The sequence below is a fragment of the Dicentrarchus labrax genome, unplaced genomic scaffold (genome assembly GCF_905237075.1).
Source record: "Dicentrarchus labrax unplaced genomic scaffold, dlabrax2021, whole genome shotgun sequence".
In the NCBI taxonomy this organism is placed as follows: domain Eukaryota; kingdom Metazoa; phylum Chordata; class Actinopteri; family Moronidae; genus Dicentrarchus; species Dicentrarchus labrax.
The window spans coordinates 22,486,763-22,506,644 of NW_026136704.1; the positions used below are offsets into that span (position 1 = coordinate 22,486,763).

The 19,882-nt window shown below is 38.2% G+C and overlaps 3 protein-coding genes and 1 long non-coding RNA gene across 6 annotated transcripts in view; 3 read left to right on the plus strand and 1 right to left on the minus strand.

Annotated features, from left to right (window-relative positions):
- LOC127362489 (extracellular calcium-sensing receptor-like) overlaps positions 1 to 5,307 on the plus strand; it is a 79,317-nt gene extending 74,010 nt beyond the window's left edge. Inside the window, exons 6-7 of the mRNA XM_051398261.1 lie at positions 3,103 to 3,226; positions 4,205 to 5,307. Of these exons, the coding sequence (XP_051254221.1) occupies positions 3,103 to 3,226; positions 4,205 to 5,118 (1,038 nt within the window). The 3' untranslated portion in view covers positions 5,119 to 5,307. The remainder of the gene's footprint in view (positions 1 to 3,102; positions 3,227 to 4,204) is intronic.
- LOC127362522 (uncharacterized) overlaps positions 1 to 19,882 on the minus strand; it is an 87,506-nt gene that overhangs the window by 1,064 nt on the left and 66,560 nt on the right. The gene's annotated exons all lie outside the window — the stretch shown is intronic.
- Positions 565 to 19,640, plus strand: LOC127362506 (extracellular calcium-sensing receptor-like). 3 transcript variants are annotated; one of them, XM_051398290.1, is made up of 6 exons: positions 565 to 1,172; positions 13,823 to 14,120; positions 14,291 to 15,085; positions 15,203 to 15,430; positions 15,601 to 15,724; positions 18,591 to 19,640. In XM_051398290.1, the coding sequence occupies exons 1-6, from the start codon at positions 940 to 942 to the stop codon at positions 19,502 to 19,504; spliced, it is 2,592 nt and encodes an 863-aa protein (XP_051254250.1). In that variant the 5' UTR covers positions 565 to 939; the 3' UTR covers positions 19,505 to 19,640. The 3 variants fall into 3 exon arrangements, with proteins under 3 accessions (XP_051254250.1, XP_051254251.1, XP_051254249.1); XM_051398291.1 differs by lacking the exon at positions 565 to 1,172 and adding an exon at positions 13,296 to 13,649 and having other exon boundaries at positions 15,614 to 15,724; positions 18,591 to 18,667; XM_051398289.1 differs by lacking the exon at positions 565 to 1,172 and adding an exon at positions 13,306 to 13,649.
- LOC127362508 (extracellular calcium-sensing receptor-like) lies at positions 7,190 to 12,030 on the plus strand. Its single transcript, XM_051398293.1, has 6 exons — positions 7,190 to 7,540; positions 7,761 to 8,058; positions 8,236 to 9,030; positions 9,176 to 9,403; positions 9,542 to 9,665; positions 10,343 to 12,030. Exons 1-6 carry the CDS (start codon positions 7,308 to 7,310, stop codon positions 11,254 to 11,256), a joined length of 2,592 nt encoding a protein of 863 aa, XP_051254253.1. The 5' UTR covers positions 7,190 to 7,307; the 3' UTR covers positions 11,257 to 12,030.

Consider the following 19,882-nt stretch of genomic DNA (forward strand, 5'->3'; position numbering starts at 1 on the left):
ATTGGAAACACTGTGATGACACCATCATGTTAATATTATCCATAAATGATCTGTTAATCATGTTGTGTCTGTCTTGTAGGCAAAGAAAAGATGCAACATAGAGACCAAACTGACAACTATACTGAGCAAATCTAACACTAGCTTCAATATTATTTTTGCAGATTCTATCACCTGTGTGCGGTGCCATCCTGACTTTTGGTCAAATGAGAGAAGAAATGCCTATGTAAAGAAAGAGGAAGAGTTTCTATTATATGAAGAGATTATGGGAGCACTGCTCACTGCAGCCTCTCTATTTGGAACATGCATGACTGCTTTTGTGGCATTCATTTTCTTCAGATACAGGAAAACACCTATTGTCAGGGCCAACAACTCTGAGCTGAGCTTCCTGCTGCTCTTCTCCTTGACTCTGTGTTTCCTGTGCTCTTTGACCTTCATCTGCCAGCCCTCTGAGTGGTCCTGCACACACCACATTTGGCATCACCTTTGTCCTCTTTATCTCTTGTGTTCTGGGGAAATCAACAGTAGTGTTAATGGCCTTCAGTTCAGCTACACTTCCAGGTAATAATATGATGAAATGGTTTGGGCCGGTGCAGCAGACACTCAGTGTTCTGGGTTTCACTCTTATACAAGTTGTCATCCTCTGGTTAACAATTTCTCCTCCTATTCTATTTAAGTGTCTCCGTATTGACAAAATATTAATTTAAAAAAGGGAAACATTTTGTACAGTACAATGAATATTATCTGTACAGTTAAAACATTAAAAAGAGACTAAGGCCCAAATCTCTTGTTCTGTTTGGCCACCGCCCTCATTCCAGCCCAACTTGTAGATCCACAGAGATCTTATTGTTTTTTTGCTGCCCAAATATATAAATATCAGTGCAAGCTTTCAATTTACATGGCGGTAGAGTTGGGGATAGTGGTTTAGTTCTCTGAGACAATATGACGACCATACAGAGGTGGCCAGAGCAGGGATGGGCTCTCTTACAGCTTTTCTTGGTGGTGTCTTTCTCTCAGGATGAGAAGTCGGTGTGTAGGCAGAGAGGACGACCTGAGAACGCCCCGGTATTTAAAGATGGCGACATTATGTTGGGGGGAATTTTTGCTTTCCATAGCAGCTGGAAAGAGAATGAGGATACCTACACGCACAGACCACTGCCACTGCAATGCACCAGGTAAATTATGGCAAAGAAATCTTGTAATATCCAAGAGGAAGTGGAAACATACAAAACAGTTAAAAGAGTTTACTAAACTGAGTATTAAAATAAGAACTATTTGTTGTGTGTCTTAATAATATGCTTTCTTTTATCTATATTTATGTTTCTATTTTAAGAGCAAATTGGTTGCAATTAAAAACAAAATCTATAACTGTCTGTATCAAGTTTGAATTTCAGAGGTTTCCAGTTTGCCCAGGCTATGCTCTTTGCCATAGAAGAGATTAATAACAGCACAGACCTACTGCCTGATATTTCTCTGGGCTATGAGATCTATGATGTCTGTGGCTCCATTGCCAGAGGTGTGAGGGTCGCAATGGCTTTGGCTAACGGTAATGAAATTGCATCTGCACCCACTGAGGCAACATGTACCAAACTTTCCAAAGTGCAGGCCATTATGGGAGAGAGTTCTTCTTCTCCTTCCATGGCTATAGCTACTATCATTGGACCCTTTCATATCCCACTGGTGGGTAAGACTGGTAAAAATAAAAAATCATATTAGTGAACAAAATATATTATTATTTAATATGTTTTATATTTAAAAGTGTTGTAGTGTGCTGTGTGAGTGTTTTATGTTTTACATCTTTATCTTGGGATCTCATTTATTTTCTCTTTTAGATCAGCCACTTTGCTACTTGTGCTTGTCTCAGTGATAAAACCAAGTACCCATCCTTCCTCAGAACAATACCCAGTGACTACTACCAGAGCAGAGCCCTGGCCCAGTTGGTCAGGCACTTTGGTTGGACTTGGGTTGGAGCTATTAGAACAAATGATGATTATGGCAATAATGGTATGGCCACATTCACAGAAACCGCAAAGCATCTGGGCATCTGTTTAGAGTACTCTGTATCTGTCTTCAGGACGGATCCACCAGATAAAATACAAAAGATAATTGATATAATCAAAGCTTCCACTTCTAAGGTGATTGTCGCTTTCCTCAACCACATGGATATGGATGTACTAATACATGAGTTGTCCAAACACAACTTGACTGGGTACCAGTGGGTAGGCAGTGAGGGCTGGATCTCTGATTCCCAAACTGCAGCAATGGATAGACGTCACAATCTAGATGGTGCCATAGGCCTGTCCATCCCTAAAGCACAAGTCAGTGGCATGTCAGAGTTCATGTTGGACATGAAGCCACTGATTTCAACTGGTAATGAATTGTTTACAGAGTTTTGGGAGACATTATTTAGCTGCAAGTTTAAGCAGTCAAAGTCATCAACAGGGAATCAGAGTAAATGTACTGGATATGAAGATCTGATTGGAGTGCAAAACAGCTTCACGGATATGTCGCTCATGCCTGTCTTTTACAATATTTATAAAGGAGTGTATGCTGTGGCTCATGCACTTCATAACATGCTCAGCTGTAATGAAACATGTAACAACAAAGTGCGACTAGATCCATTCACGGTGAGTTGAACACCAAAGATGTAAATAGTCCCATTAACAAAGAAAATGGTTTATACTTAAAACATACTTTTTATCTGTCAAATTGTTGAGCCAGACAACGTCTTTGTCACATAATGATCTACATTGATGCATATCTAATTAGATTTTACAGCACATCAGAAAGATTAAATTCAAAACGAAGGAAGGAGATGAGGTTTACTTTAATGAGTATGGAGACCCAGCAGCAAAGTATGAAATTATAAACTGGCAGCCAACAGAAAATGGCATTGTGGACTTTGTCACAGTTGGTTTTCATGATGCATCTTTACCTGCAGACAAACAGCTTAATCTGCAGAATAAGTCTGTAATTTGGGCACAGAACTCACAACAGGTAAGCGTACATGTGATCACTGTATTTGTTAATGAAAGCTTATATATTTTATAAGTTTTTGCAAAGATCACTGACAAAATGAATGCCCGTATGATTTTGTTAATGCAGGTGCCAGTGTCACTTTGCAATGAGAAATGTCCTCCAGGAACTCGCAAAGTTCTCCAGAAAGGAACGCCTATCTGCTGCTATGACTGTTTAAGATGTGCAGAGGGAGAAATAAGCAACGTCACAGGTGATATGAAAATCAAGACAATAACAACTCTAAAGGTGTCAAGTGATGTTGACATAGTAGTTGGAGATGCTGGTGCTCTAGTGCAACATCTAGTGGAAAGTGAACTTCATTTAACCTTTATGAAACGGCCTAGTTTTGTATCTGATTTCAAAAACGCATGGATTATAATATAGTATTTATGTAGTGTTTTAGGCACCAAAATAAATATCATCAAAACAAAAAAAGAACAGGCCTACATTAATTATCCTAAATAAATACTAATATATAAGTCTGAAATCAGCTATATAAACATTATATCCTAGAAATCCAAATCAAGGTTAAATTCTAAAAAGTCAATGGTAGGGATGTTACAATTCCATAAATTTAGTAGTTGATACCAATACCAATGAAATTACATGATTCTCGATACACAATTCAATCCCACGGTCATAAATTCCATGTACTTCAACATATGCTCCTTTACTAAAAACATTACAAAAAAGTAAAACCAGCAGAATGTAGCCTTCGAGTAAAACAAAACAACTACAGCTTGCTTGTTTGATTCGTAAATCAACTTGAAGGCATAGCATATCTACACACTTGAAACGTAGTACAGAATCACATCGGCAACAACTGGTGTGTTCACTGCTGTTCACTCTTGCTTTAACTGATCCAGGGTGGTAAAATATCCACCGTATCTGCACCAGAGAACCTCTCACTGTTTGTTTCTCTACAGAGCTTACACTTTGTCACTAGACCGTACAGGAGGGGCAGAGTGAGGGGGGATTGTCCACTTTCAATTGAATTGAAGCAATAGCGCAAAACACAATGTTAGAAAGAAGTATAAAAATATTTTCTGTTCATTATGGAATTTTGGCGGGCCACCACAGTTGATAACGTTTTCTATAACTGTTCTTGATATGATCTCTCTTGTAGGCAGAGAAAACATGCATTATAGAGACAAAAAAAGACAAAATATAATTTTTCTGTTATTTTTAGATTCTATCACCTGCTTGCGATGTGACCCTGAGTTCTGGTCAAATGAGAGAAGAGATGCCTGTGTAAAGAAAGAGGAAGAGTTTCTATCATATGAAGAGATTATGGGAGCACTGCTCACTGCAGCCTCTCTATTTGGAACATGCATGACTGTTGTTGTGGCATTCATTTTCTTCAGATACAGACAGACTCCTATTGTCAGAGCCAATAACTCTGAGCTGAGCTTCCTGCTGCTATTCTCATTGACTCTGTGTTTCCTGTGCTCTCTGACCTTCATCAGCCGGCCCTCTGAGTGGTCCTGCATGCTGCGACACACCGCATTTGGCATCACCTTTGTCCTCTGTATCTCTTGTGTTTTGGGGAAAACAATAGTAGTGTTGATGGCCTTTAGAGCCACACTTCCAGGTAGTAATATGATGAAATGGTTTGGGCCTGCACAGCAGAGACTCAGTGTCCTGGGTTTCACTCTTATACAAGTTGTCATATGTATCCTCTGGTTATCAATTTCTCCTCCTTTTCCATTTAAGAATTTTACGCAGTCCAAGGACAAAATCATCTTAGAGTGTGCTCTGGGCTCAGCTGTAGGCTTTTGGGCTGTACTTGGGTACATCGGAGTTCTGGCCATATTATGTTTTATACTCGCCTTTCTGGCTCGGAAACTGCCTGATAATTTTAATGAAGCCAAATTCATCACCTTTAGCATGCTGATATTCTGTGCAGTGTGGCTCACTTTTATCCCAGCGTATGTCAGCTCTCCTGGGAAGTTCAGTGTTGCTGTAGAAATATTTGCTATTCTGGCTTCAAGTTTTGGACTGCTCATTTGTATTTTTATTCCAAAATGTTATGTTATCTTAGTAAAACCAGAGAATAATACAAAAAGGAATATGATGGGGAAAGGGGCACCTAAATCATTCTGAAAACCTAAAATAACTTGGTGGCAAAGGGATTGTTAACCAGACTGTCAAGCAGACATGTATTTTAATTTTATTGAATACTTGCTTTCTACTATTGTTGTATTTTTCCACAGTATATTGTTTAATTTGTGACGTTGCATATTGAGATGGCAGTGTAATGTACAATAAAAGCAACTAATTGAGATGAACAAATGCAGAAGCCTAATAGCTTTTTATAACATTTAACAATGGCGCGTCCTACGCGGAAGTCATTGAAAAGATAATCAGTGTGTATTCATTTAACCTTTCAGTGGTCATTATGTTATGGTAGATCAGTGTATACTAGGGATGTCCAATAATATCGGCCCTCCAATATTATTGGCCGATATTCTCTAAAAAATTTAATATCCGGAATTATCGGTATCGGGTTTTTATAACCGATGTTTGTTCTGTAGGCTTCAGCATTTCCGAGGCATCACAATAAAATTAGGCATAATGTGTTAATTCCACAATAGGAGATATGTTATGTTGTTACCTAACAGTTTTGGTGTAAAAAGCCTGCATATATCGGTATCGGAAATCGGCAGAAAAGTCAATAGCGAGCATCCCTAGTGTATACTCTAGTGAGGGAAACCTAATGAGACACAGGTGACAGCAATTGTGGCGGGGCAAACAATCAAAATTGGCGGGAAACACACAAGGGCAGGAAGTAAAGATCTGAAAGAAGAGGAGAGATAAGTAACAAAATAAAACAGGAAGCACATACATGAAAACATAACTTAACACTTTTGACCAGTTGTGGCATGGAGAGACAAACTCAGTGTGAAACTGCAAGCACTAGCATCAAACCCCTGTCAAAAAGTAAAGTAGGATTACTGCCCCACAGTTGTCTTCGTCCACCAATCAGTTAAGTTGCAGTTTACATCCATGTCTGTCCAGACTCATATAATGTCTGTTTATAATGAAGTGCAAATGTGTCACATTTCAGTTTATTTTTAACAACAATTTATGGTTCAATATATCAAAAGCTGAACTAATATAACTGCTCCCACTGAGTTATTATTGTCCATATACACCGATCAGCCATAACATTATGACCATTATGGGCCTCCTGGTGGTCATAATGTTATGCAGCCCCATATGCAGCAAACTGTGATGCACTTTGTGTTCTGACACCTTTCTATCAGATCCAGCATTAACTTTTTCAGCAATTTGAGTCACAGTAGGTTGTCTGTTGGATTGGACCACACAGTCAGTGAGCCTTAGCTGCCCATGACCATGTTGCTGGTTCACAGCTTTTCCTTCCTTGGACCACTTTTGATAGGTACTGACCACTGCAGACCGGGAACACCACACAAAAGCTACAGTATTGGAGATCCTCTCACCTAGTTGTCTAGCCATCACAATTTGGCTCTTGTCAAAGTTGCCCAAATCCTCACACTGTCCATTTCATCACCTTTGAGGACAAAATGTACAGTTGCTGCCTAATATATCCCACCCACAGGTGTTGTGATAACAAGATAATCAGTGTCATTCACTTCACCAGTCAGTGGTCATAATCTTATGGCTGATCAGTGTAATCTAGGCATTCATCTGTCATCTTATTGCATATCAATGCTGTTCCAGTTGATTGTCCTTGGCAATAAGAATGATGAAGAGGATTAAGCTTAAGATAGGAACCCACTATTTTCTACACTGGTGTTAAAGATGTGGCAACACATCCGGCTAAACAGCTTGCCACCAATTTCAAAAGAGTTCCATCTAAATGATCCATCCCCCTTGATTTATTAATATTTATATTCAATAATTGTTGTTCCACTTCCACTACTATTTCATATTTCATTTAATTTAAATTTCAATGAAGAACTGTCTGTCATGAGTTTTTGTAATAATGTTGTTGTGATTCTGTACTCATGGGAAATGATTCAAAGATGGCATTTCCGATATTGATCAAAATGTGCTATTTCTTGTAGTCTTATTAGAAATGAGTCACCTGTATCAATAAAAGCTGGGGGTTGGCTTTTCTTCCTATTTTTTCAAATAGGGTACAGTACCTGCCTCCCCTCGCCCCACCTTGTAGGTCCACAGAGATCAAACATCACTGTTTTATCATTGTGTATGCTTTTCCAAAATGTATATATCCTGGTGCAAGCTGTTGATTTACATCAGGGTAGAGTTAGGGGTTTGGTTGGTGGTTAGTTCTCTCAGACAGTATGACGTCCACACAGAGGTGGCCAGAGCAGGGTTGGGTACTCTTACAACTATTGTTGGTGGCGTCGTTCTCTCAGGCTGAGGAGCCGGTGTGTAGGTGGAGAGGGGATCCTGAGAACCCCCAGCTATCCAAGGATGGGGACATTATCTTGGGGGGGCTCTTCTCTTTCCATAGCACGTGGATAAACAGACAGGATAACTACATGCACAAACCACCTCCACTGGAATGCACCAGGTAAATTATACAGTAACATCTATTTCTATTAAAATATCTAAAGAGAAATGAGTAGAGATAAAAACAGGTCCAAAAAAGGTTATCAAACAGAATATTAAAATAAGAAATACTCAGTTGTGTGTATTAATACCATAAAATGATTTTATTTACAATGTAATTTTTCCTATTTCAAGGTTAAAATTGGTTGCATCTCTAACTATTTAAAAATATCCACATAAAGTTTGCATTTCAGAGAGTTCCAGTTTGCCCAGGCTATGCTCTTTGCCATAGAGGAGATTAATAACAACACAGACCTACTGCCTGGCATCTCTCTGGGCTACAAGATCTATGATGTCTGTGGCTCCATTGCCAGAGGTGTGAGGGTCACACTGGCCTTGGCTTCTGGTAATGAAGTGGTATTTGCACCCTCCGAGGCACCATGTAATGGACCTGCCCATGTGCAGGCAATTATGGGAGAAACCTCTTCTTCTCCTTCCATGGCTATATCTACTGTTATTGGACCCTTTCATATTCCAATGGTAGGTAAGATTGGTGAAAATGAAAAAAATAATATTTGTGAAAAATATAATTGTTGTTCTGTAATTTTTCCACCTTGTTATAATAGCAAAATGGCATTTGAAAAATTAGTAGTGTGTTGTTTAAATGTTTTAAATTTTACATCTTTATCTTGGGATATCATTTCTTTTTTCTTTTAGATCAGCCACTTTGCTACTTGTGCTTGTCTCAGTGATAAAACCAAGTACCCATCCTTCCTCAGAACAATACCCAGTGACTTATACCAGAGCAGAGCCCTGGCTCAGTTGGTCCAGCACTTCGGTTGGACTTGGGTTGGAGCTATAAGAACAAATGATGATTATGGCAATAACGGCATGGCCATATTCATAGAAACTGCCCAGCAGCTGGGCATTTGTCTAGAATACTCTGTATCTGTCTTTAGAACAGATCCACCAGACAAAATACAAAAGGTAATTGACATTATCAAAGCCTCCACTTCGAAGGTGATTGTCGCTTTCCTCTCCCACTTGGATATGGACATGGTAATACATGAGTTGTCTCAACACAACATGACTGGGTATCAGTGGGTAGGCAGTGAGAGCTGGATTTTTGATTCCCAAACTGCAGCCATGGATAGGCATCACATTATGGATGGCGCCATAGGCCTGTCCATCCCTAAAGCACATGTCAGTGGCATGAGAGAGTTCATGTTGGATGTGAAGCCGCTCAATTCATCAAGTAATGAATTATTCACAGAGTTTTGGGAGACATTATTTAACTGCAAGTTCAAGCAGTCAAAGTCATCAACAGGGAATCAGAGAGAATGTACTGGAGATGAAGATCTGACTGGAGTGCAAAACAGCTTTACTGATATGTCGCTCATGCCTATCTTTAACAATGTCTATAAAGGAGTGTATGCTGTGGCTCACGCACTTCATAATATTCTCAACTGTAATGAAACATGTAACAACACAGTGCAGCTAGATCCCTTCACGGTGAGTTGAACACCAACAACTTATATTACAGTTGTTTACATTAAGTCACAGCAACGAAGAAAATGTATTACATTTTTAAAAGTACATGATCAGATCTACAACATGTTTGTCAGATAATGATCTACATTAATGTATATCTTCTTAGATTTTACAGCACATAAAAAAGGTTCAGTTCAAAACGAAGGATGGGGATGAGGTTTACTTTAATGAGTTTGGAGACCCATCAGCAAAGTATGAAATTATAAACTGGCAGCCAACAGAAAATGGTATTGTGGACTTTGTCACTGTTGGTTTTCATGATGCATCTTTACCTGCAGACAAACAACTTAATCTGGAAAATAAGTCTTTAGTTTGGGCACAAAACTCACAAAAGGTAAGATATAATTGTTAAGGATAGTCTATTTGAATTGTTTTTGTTATATATGTTATTAGTTCATACTGCATCATGTTTCGATAAATCATAATTAACAGATGCTTGCAAAGACATTGTCTGTATATTTTGTTCATGCAGGTGCCAGTGTCAGTTTGCAGTGAGAAATGTCCTCCAGGAACTCGCAAAGTTCTCCAGAAAGGAAAGCCTATCTGCTGCTACGACTGTTTAAGATGTGCAGAGGGAGAAATCAGCAACATTACAGGTGTAGTAATATTTAATGCAGTACAAAACAAAATTCTAAAAGTTGTTATAATTAAATTTATTTTGTTCCCTTTTTAAAAAAAAAAATGCCATGGCTTTGTAATCTGATTCTATAAGCATCGGGGTGTTGCTTTATAGTATTTATGTTGTTTTTTAAGCAACCCCAAAACCAACATAAATAAAAAATCAATGCATTCAAATATTCTAAGCATATGCTGATATTGACATCTCAAGTCAGCTGCTTAAATGTATGCACACATCCTTGGAATTGTATATCAAGTTTAAAATCTCAATATGAAATACGTAAGTCAAGTGTATTTAAAACAACAAGGAAATCTTTCTGGGAAGATGTAGGCAGTTTGTGTTGTTTTCAACCCATTCAGCATATATTTTCACCAACAGTTTATTATTTGGTACAACCACTATGAGTCACATGGCCAGAAATAACTAATCATGAAGTACTTTCTTTAAATTAAATATGGCAAGAAAGATTTAAAATGGTCATTAAATTAAGTTAAGAGAGTGAATAAAATTGTGTTAACATACACATAACATGGTACATAACATGTGTTAATCATGTTGTGAATGTGTTATAGGCAAAGAAACAATACAACATTTAGACAAAAAAAGATAAATGTAGTTGACAAGTCTAACACCTGCTTCAACATTGTATTTCAGATTCTATCACCTGTGTGAGATGTGACCCTGAGTTCTGGTCAAATGAGAGAAGAGATGCCTGTGTAAAGAAGGTGGCAGAGTTTCTATCATATGAAGAGATTATGGGAGCACTGCTTACTGCAGCATCTCTATTTGGAACATGCATGACTGTTGTTGTGGCATTCATTTTCTTCAGATACAGACAGACTCCTATTGTCAGAGCCAACAACTCTGAGCTGAGCTTCCTGCTGCTCTTCTCATTGACTCTGTGTTTCCTGTGCTCTCTGACCTTCATCGGCCGGCCCTCTGAATGGTCCTGCATGCTGCGACACACCGCATTCGGCATCACCTTTGTCCTCTGTATCTCTTGTGTTCTGGGGAAAACAATAGTGGTGTTAATGGCCTTCAGGGCCACACTTCCAGATAATAATATGATGAAATGGTTTGGGCCTGCACAGCAGAAACTCAGTGTCCTGGGTTTCACTCTTATACAAGTTATCATATGTATCCTCTGGTTAACAATTTCTCCTCCTTTTCCATTTAAGAATTTTAAGGAGTCTAAGGACAAAATCATCTTAGAGTGTGCTCTGGGGTCAGCTGTAGGCTTTTGGGCTGTACTTGGCTACATAGGACTTCTGGCCATGTTATGTTTTATTCTTGCTTTTCTGGCTCGGAAACTGCCTGATAATTTCAATGAAGCCAAATTTATCACCTTCAGCATGTTGATATTCTGTGCAGTGTGGATCACTTTTATCCCAGCGTATGTCAGCTCTCCTGGGAAGTTCAGTGTTGCTGTAGAGATATTTGCTATTCTGGCTTCAAGTTTTGGACTGCTCGTTTGTATTTTTATTCCAAAATGTTACATTATCTTACTAAAACCAGAGAAGAACACAAAAAAGAATATGATGGCAAAGGGCACACCAAAATCATTCTGAAAAACCTAAAATGATATGATGGCTAAAGCATTCTTGTGCCATCATACATTTTACAGACTAATTGTTTTAACCTGACTGTGAAGTAGACATCAGTCTTCATTTTATTGAAGATTGAACATTGTACTACCGTAGTATTTTTCCACTGTATATCATGTCTTTTGTGATATTGCGATGACATCTTTTAATACAATGTTATATACAACCATATAAACCAATACACTGTATATATATATAATTAAGTACAAATACATGCACAAGCCCAATAGATAATTTCTTATTAATGTCACAACATTTAATACAATTTATAAAATTGTGATCAAAGAATACAATCTGTAGGTTTTACCCACAATAAACATCATTTGATTTGCTGATGCTGGAGTTCAACCATGACAACTTCCCCTTGTACTGGATTATAGAGCAGAGCACAGGTGTGCCATATGTTGACTCTTCTCGTCTTGGTTCTGCTTATGGTGAAGGGAAACTGTGTGCTGAGTGCAATGCTCACAAGTCACAATGCTTCACAAGAGAGTCGAGGTTTTGCCAATGTTTTCTGCAAGCCACACGGTTCCCAGCAGAAATAAACAGTGAAAATGGTCTGTTCATAGTCATATCAACCTTACAGCAGCTCCATACGCCTTTCACTGTTATTTCAATGTCTGTGTCTGTTAAATATGTCACAGACATGGAAAAAATATAAATGTATTTTCTAAACTCAACACCTCCTGTATCTGTTTCAGATTAAAAGCTTTCTGGCATTTCTGTGGACAGAATCCATTCATATGTTTAAAAGGCTTTTATTATATATAAAAGGCAAACTCTGTATAGAAAGATAAGGCTGGCAACAGCAGCTCTGCAGCAGCCATGCAGCTCACACGCTGTCAGTGTAAACACCAATTGCATTCAGCGCAGCAGCCGTCATGCGCTGCTCAGGTAGGTCGTGTGAAACCAAGTGTCAGCACAATCAGCCGAACTGGCCCAAGGTGGCAACCTTGTTATTGGAGGGATCTTAGCATTTTACATGGGCCAGGAATATGTAATTAGCCCACTTCAGACACTTCAAGAGGGAAATTTCAGAAGTATGAAAATGCACAGTATAAACGGTCCGTTTGTATTTTGTACTGTATTTTAGAAATTAACATAAAGAGATATTGTTTATTTAAGTCTGTCACCAACCCAGCTAGTTTCTGTTGTCCAGTTGTGGTTTTACAGCCCCCAATTTACATGTTCTGGTTCAGTTTCACCACTCTCAGCTGCAACATGCTCTATACCACTGTGGCCCTGAGAGCTCAATGCTACAACTTAAAATGGAAACAAAGGCCAATACAGAAAATATAAGAAAATACAGAAGTACAGAAATACAGTCAATCATGTAAACAAGGAAAAAAGAAAGTGATGCACAATCTGACACAACTGGGACACGCTTGTTGTCCCACCCAAAAAAATATTTTAGCTGATTTTCCAACACTACGAATGGATAGTTAACTTCTATAACTTCATGAGTTGAAAGAAATGGCAATATTAAGCGTGTCATACTGCTGCTATGCATCACAGCTGAAGACTGACAGGAAAGGGGGGAAAAGAGAGACTCCAAATGAATACTGTTTTTGCTCCGTCTGTTATATGTGTACATATTCTAACATGTAATTGATAACATGATAGCAATATCAAGTGCACAGCTTGCTAAACTGCACAAGAAAAAAATCAAATCAAATCAAATAAAAACAGCTTTTTAACAAGATTTTGGGGCCAAATAGAGCCAAATCAGTCTAATATTCTCAACTTTATCATCTCCATTTTTCTAGTATTATGAATTAAAGTATACATTCAGCATCTGTGATGTTCAGTATTAACATGGGAAACAGAAACATTTTGTGCAGCACAAATGAATACCATCGGAAAGCATATGCAGTTAAGATAAGATATAATATTTAGATCTAAAAAAAGTTATAGTGCAGAACTTGTTTTCTTTTTGGCCACCCCAAACTTTTTTTTTTGTTTTGACACCTCCATCCTCTTGCCCTGCCTTGTTGGCCCACAGAGATGAAACATCACTGTTGCATTTTTTTTCATGCTTCTGCAAAATGTATAAAGAGCAGTGCAAAAGTTTAATTTACATTAAGGTACATGGGATGCCACCCAGTGGTTTAGATCTTTTTTGATATGACATCCACACAGAGGTGGCCAGAGCAGGGTTGGGCACTCTTACAGATTTTGTTGGTGGTATCTTTCTCTCAGGCTGAGGAGCCGGTGTGCAGGCGGAGAGGGGATCCTGAGAACCCTCAGCTCTTTAAGGATGGAGACATTATGCTGGGGGGGATCTTCTCTTTCCACAGCAGCTGGAAAGACAGAGAAGATACCTATATGCACAAACCATTGCTACTACAGTGCACCAGGTAAATTATACTGTAGAAATCTAAATGAATTACAAATATTTAAGAGGAAGTTAAGATATATACAAAACAGGTTGTTGTGTCTATGAATTCCATCAAATGCTTTCATTCACTATGTTTCTGTTTCAAGGACAAATTGTTTAAAATTACAACTATTTATAACTCTCTGCATCAAGTTTGAATTTCAGAGGTTTCCAGTTTGCCCAGGCTATGCTCTTTGCCATAGAGGAGATTAATAACAGCACAGACCTACTGCCTGGCATCACTCTGGGTTATAAGATGTATGATGCCTGTGGCTCTATTGCCACAGGTGTGAGGGTCGCACTGGCCTTGGCTAATGGTAATGAAGTGGTATCTGGACCCTCTGAGGCTCCATGTACCAGACCTGCACAAGTGCAAGCCATTATGGGAGAGACCTCTTCCTCTCCTTGCATGGCTATAGCTACTGTCATCGGACCCTTTCATATCCCACTGGTGGGTAAGATTTGTGAAAATGAATGAATGAAAAATGAATGATTCAATTCTTCTGTAATTCTTCCAGTGGGTCATACCAGAGGGGGATTTAAAAAATTTTAATGTGCTGTGTTAATGTTTTATATTTTGCATTATTATATTTTTTGGAAATTATTTATTTTTTCTTTTAGGTCAGCCACTTTGCAACTTGTGCTTGTCTCAGTGATAAAACCAAGTACCCATCCTTCCTCAGAACAATACCCAGTGACTTATACCAGAGCAGAGCCCTGGCCCATTTGGTAAAGCACTTTGGTTGGACTTGGGTTGGAGCTATTAGAACAAATGATGATTATGGCAATAATGGCATGGCCACATTCACGGAAACTGCTCAGCAGCTGGGCATCTGTCTGGAGTACTCCATATCTTTCTTTAGAACAGATCCACCAGATAAAATACAAAAGATGGTTGACATTATCAAGGCTTCCACTTCAAAGGTGATTGTTGCTTTCCTGTCACACATGGATATGGATGTGCTAATACACGAGCTGTCACAACACAACCTGACTGGATATCAGTGGGTAGGCAGTGAGGGCTGGATCTTTGATTCCCAAACTGCAGAAATGGATAGGCATCACATTCTGGATGGTGCCATAGGCCTGTCCATCCCCAAAGCACATGTCAGTGGAATGAGAGAGTTCATGTTGAATGTGAAGCCACTCAATTCAACAAGTAAGGAATTGTTTACAGAGTTTTGGGAGACATTATTTAGCTGTAAGTTCAAGCAGTCAAAGTCATCAACAGGGAATCAGAGAAAATGTACTGGACATGAAGATGTGAGTGGAGTGCAAAACAGCTACACTGATATGTCGCTCATGCCTATATTTAACAATGTCTATAAAGGAGTGTATGCTGTGGCTCACGCACTTCATAATATTCTCAACTGTAATGAAACATGTAACAACACAGTGCAGCTAGATCCATTTACGGTGAGTTGAACACCAAATACTTTTTTTTTTAATTTTGAAAAACAAATTGTTCAGATGTTGAGACAATGGAGATACAAACTTGTCGATAATGATCCACATTGATATATATCTTCTTAGATTCTAGAGCACATAAAAAAGATTCAATTCAAAACGAAGGAAGGAGATGAGGTTTACTTTAATGAGTATGGAGACCCAGCAGCAAAGTATGAAATTATAAACTGGCAGCCAACAGAAAATGGCATTGTGGACTTTGTTACAGTTGGTCTTCATGATGCATCTTTACCTGTAGACAAACAGCTTAATCTCCAAAATAAGTCTTTAATTTGGGCACAGAACTCACAACAGGTAAGCTATTAATGTCAATGAAAGTCTATGGGTTGTTGTTATTAGTTATTGTTACTGAATCAAAATGGTTTGTGTTAATACATCAAAGATAATAATAGATCTTTGTAAAGACAAGATCTTGTCAAACTGAATGCCCTTACATTTTCCTCATAGTAATTTTGTTCATGCAGGTGCCTTTGTCAGTTTGCAGTGAGAAATGTCCTCCAGGAACTCGCAAAGTTCTCCAGAAAGGAAAGCCTGTCTGCTGCTATGACTGTTTAAGATGTGCAGAGGGAGAAATAAGCAACATCACAGGTGTAGTATATTTAATGCAAGACGAAACAAAAATGTGAAAGCAGTTTTAAAAAGAAGTAAAAAAGTTCAAATGCCAGTTTTAAGAAATGGCGTTTTATAATCAGTTCAAAACCCATGGGGAAATTTCTGCAGAGATTATCAAGTAGTTATGTAGTCTATTAAGAACCAAATGATCCTAAACAAATTCTGATTCATACGTCTGAAATCAGCTTATGAATGCATGCACAATACTGGAATTGCATACTGAGGTCAAAGGCCAAATGTATAAACATGTATATAACTCAGGTTCATTTAAAATTATTCCAATGTCATTGTCTATATAAAAATTTGACAAACCCCTATTATACCCCTGTCTTAAAGATCAGCTGTCCATGTGAGTAGAGCAGAGGAGCAGGATCACTTGTTGATGTGGAGAAATGCACTTCAGACATTAACCACCAGGCTTTTACTGCAAGCTTAGTATTTGCAGTATGCTGCAGTAACAGCAATTAACCACAACTTTACCATGTGATATTCTAGGTGGACAGAACAGTGACCTCTGGTCTTAGCCTACCGCAGTCACCTGCTGTTCTATTCACCTGGATGATGTAGCGCCCCATTAGCTCAATGGCACTATTGGGAACATCTGTTGGCCTATAAAAGTCATGATATTGTAGTCCATAATACTTTTAAGCGATAATCCACATCAGCAGCTATACCATTCTGTTCTCCAGAGACCATACATTGGCAAAGAAACTGATAGGTAGAGATTGTTGATAAGAAGTTAGTTTTAGCTTAACCCTTAGCCCTCATCTCTTCCCCCTTTGTTTATGTTGTCACCATATGAGCTGGTTTGGTATCCTCTTATGATATGTAAGTAAGACTTCTCAGTGAACAGACTTGAAACAAATTGTGAGTTGGGAACCAAAAATCCAAATCCAATATGGTTCCAAATTAAATCCAAATTCAAAATGCCAACAAGACCATCAACAATTGACTGTGTTGAGACTGCAGACCACTAAAAAGCAGGGTGTGTTCACAGTGATTAGCTCAGTAAATACCTACACAGTAGCTGGTAATGTGTAGTTAGATAATCTAGTTAGCTATCGGGGGACATTGTGAACTGCCCAGATATCGCGACCAGGCTAAAACCTGGTAGCTCTGGCAACAAAGGAGAAAAACGATTTCACATCGGTCTGCCACTGTCAGTGGTGACAACTATAGGAGTTATGGCCAGTCAAAGGTATATCATTCAGTCAAAAGTACTATAGGAATTAAAGACGGGGTCTCTGATTAGATGATGGTTGACTTTATGTCAGCATTGGCCTTGCAATGTTCAGGATCATTTAAAACATTAGATGGAGTGTTGAGCCACTGTCAACCAATTAAATTCCATTTTTTATAAATCTGGTAAGAAATTTCAATATAAATACCAGCATTTTTGTGTTTCATCACATTACAGTCCTAAAATGTAGTTTCCAGTTCCAAAAAAAAGTGAAGTACCTGTTTAAATCAATGATATCTATCTTTAATTGCCATTTTATAGCTATCTATCAGCTCACTCAAATTAAAGGAAGACCTACACTATTTTCTTACCTCCTCCCAGTGGTGTATGAGAGTGCACATACTTTTGGTCATATCTGCAACATGTGACTCCTGAAACTGAGAGTGTGAAAAGCACCCACTTCCACTTATGCAGTTTTAATAGATGTAACTGATAATTGAGGTCATATTTGAGTTTGGGTCTTAATGTAAAGTATCACACACTATCAGGGTGTAGGGGCAGTAATTTTGAAGGAGACCGACACAAATGTTGTAGACAGATTTCTTCATGTGCTCTTTTTATTTTAGTTAAAATAAAATTATTTTCCCCATATGACATTTCTCACATAACTAATGCTACTGCTTTTTTGCTATGATGGTTGTTTATTACAGTAGGTTAACCTTGTGATCCTCAGGGCCCCCAGTTGGTAGTCCTAGTATATATGTTGGTAGGATGAGTGTTAAGAAATAAAACAAATTCATTCAGTGTGTAACATTTACAAGTGTTTAACCCCCCATGATTCTACTGTACCTTAGAATGGACAAAACAAACACTCAGTCAGGTGGTTGCAATCTCAGACTTCACTACTAGATGCCACTAAATCCTACAGACTGTCATTTAACAAAATAATAAATATCTTTATATATATCTTACGGAAGCGTATTGCATTCACTTGAAAATTTATTTTTTGGTTTGTTTTTCTGAGTAATTTATTTTTTTATGTTTTTCTGACTTTTTTTTTTCTTTATTGAGAGCTCAATTTAACTGAAACAAACATAACCGTCTTGTTTAGTTCAATCAAGTTATACTTTGATCTGGGTTTAAGACACTGGGAGCTAGTCCTGTCTTTAAGTCATATAAATGGTATTATCATTAGTTTGTCGACTCTACGCAGGCACCTGAGGACTTGCGGTTGTCAGAAGGAAAGTCCATTCAGATCTGCTAGACATAGCAATATATACATAGCAAAATTGACCCGGTACAGTAGATAGTTGAAGATAGAGCATATATGTGCGGGCAGGAGTCAACATAGGTCCATGGGAGTCACTTGCAGGTTGGAGGTTCTCGCGGGAGTTCAAAGTATCTCGATAATTCAGGAAAAAAATTACTAAAAACAGGAAAATATAATAAAAAAAAAACAAACAAAAAAATAAATTACTCAGAAAAAAATGAGTTTTTTTTATTTTTTTTTTTTTTCAAGTGAATGCAATACGTTTCCATAATATCTAACCATGTCATGCGGTTATGCATTTGATATCAGGTAATCATGTAGTTAGATGCAACAGACAAAAAAAGACAAATATAATGTACAAGTCTAACACCTGCTTTAATATTATTTTTCAGATTCTATCACCTGTGTGAGATGCGAACCTGAGTTCTGGTCAAATGAGAGAAGAGATGCCTGTGTGAAGAAGGAGGCAGAGTTTCTATCATATGAAGAGATTATGGGAGCACTGCTTACTGCAGCCTCTTTATTTGGAACATGCATGACAGCTGCTGTGGCATTCATTTTCTTCAGATACAGACAGACTCCTATTGTCAGAGCCAACAACTCTGAGCTAAGCTTCCTGCTGCTCTTCTCATTGACTCTGTGTTTCCTGTGTTCTCTGACCTTCATCGGTCGGCCCTCTGAGTGGTCCTGCATGCTGCGACACACCGCATTCGGCATCACCTTTGTCCTCTGTATCTCTTGTGTTCTGGGGAAAACAATAGTGGTGTTAATGGCCTTCAGGGCCACACTTCCAGGTAGTAATATGATGAAATGGTTTGGGCCTGTGCAGCAGAAACTCAGCGTTCTGGGTTTCACTCTCATACAAGTTATCATATGTATTCTCTGGTTATCAATTTCTCCTCCTTTTCCCTTTAAGAATTTTAAGGAGTTTAAGGACAAAATCATCTTAGAGTGTGCTCTGGGCTCACCTGTAGGCTTTTGGGCTGTACTTGGCTACATAGGACTTCTGGCTATGTTATGTTTTATTCTTGCTTTTCTGGCTCGGAAACTGCCTGATAATTTCAATGAGGCCAAATTTATCACCTTCAGCATGCTGATATTCTGTGCAGTGTGGATCACTTTTATCCCAGCATATGTCAGCTCTCCTGGGAAGTTCAGTGTTGCTGTGGAGATATTTGCTATTCTGGCTTCAAGTTTTGGTCTGCTCATTTGTATTTTTATTCCAAAATGTTATATTATCTTACTGAAACCAGAGAAGAACACAAAAAAGAATATGATGGGGAAGGGGGTACCAAAATCATCCTGAAAACTTCAGGGTGGCAAAGACATGCTGTTTTAATTTTTACACAATAATTTGCCTTGTATTATGGTAGTATTTTTCAACCATATAATATTTCATTTGTTGCTATCTATCTATCTATCTATCTATATATATATATATATATATATATATATATATATATATATATATATATATATATACATATATATATATATATATAGACAGAAAGAAGAAAGAATAAAATCCACAGTTTCAAAGACGAAAACATCTGCTATTGAACTTGTTTGGTTTTGTCTGGTCTCTTGAGACTTGAGTTTAACCATGACATCTCCCCCCTTGTTGTTGAACGTGTATAAAGCCTCGCCATGAAATGTAGAGCTGTTTGGCCTGGCCTGTAGAGCA

Coding starts and splice junctions, on each gene's coding strand:
- LOC127362508 (XM_051398293.1), top strand. CDS start 7,308: ATGACGTCCACACAGAGGTGGCCAGAGCAGGGTTGGGTACTCTTACAA. Junction 8,059..8,235: donor GACCCTTTCATATTCCAATG/GTAGGTAAGATT, acceptor TTTTTCTTTTAG/ATCAGCCACTTTGCTACTTG. Junction 9,031..9,175: donor TGCAGCTAGATCCCTTCACG/GTGAGTTGAACA, acceptor ATATCTTCTTAG/ATTTTACAGCACATAAAAAA.
- LOC127362506 (XM_051398290.1), top strand. CDS start 940: ATGACGACCATACAGAGGTGGCCAGAGCAGGGATGGGCTCTCTTACAG. Junction 1,173..13,822: donor CTGCCACTGCAATGCACCAG/GTAAATTATGGC, acceptor CTCTGCATCAAG/TTTGAATTTCAGAGGTTTCC. Junction 15,431..15,600: donor GGGCACAGAACTCACAACAG/GTAAGCTATTAA, acceptor TTGTTCATGCAG/GTGCCTTTGTCAGTTTGCAG.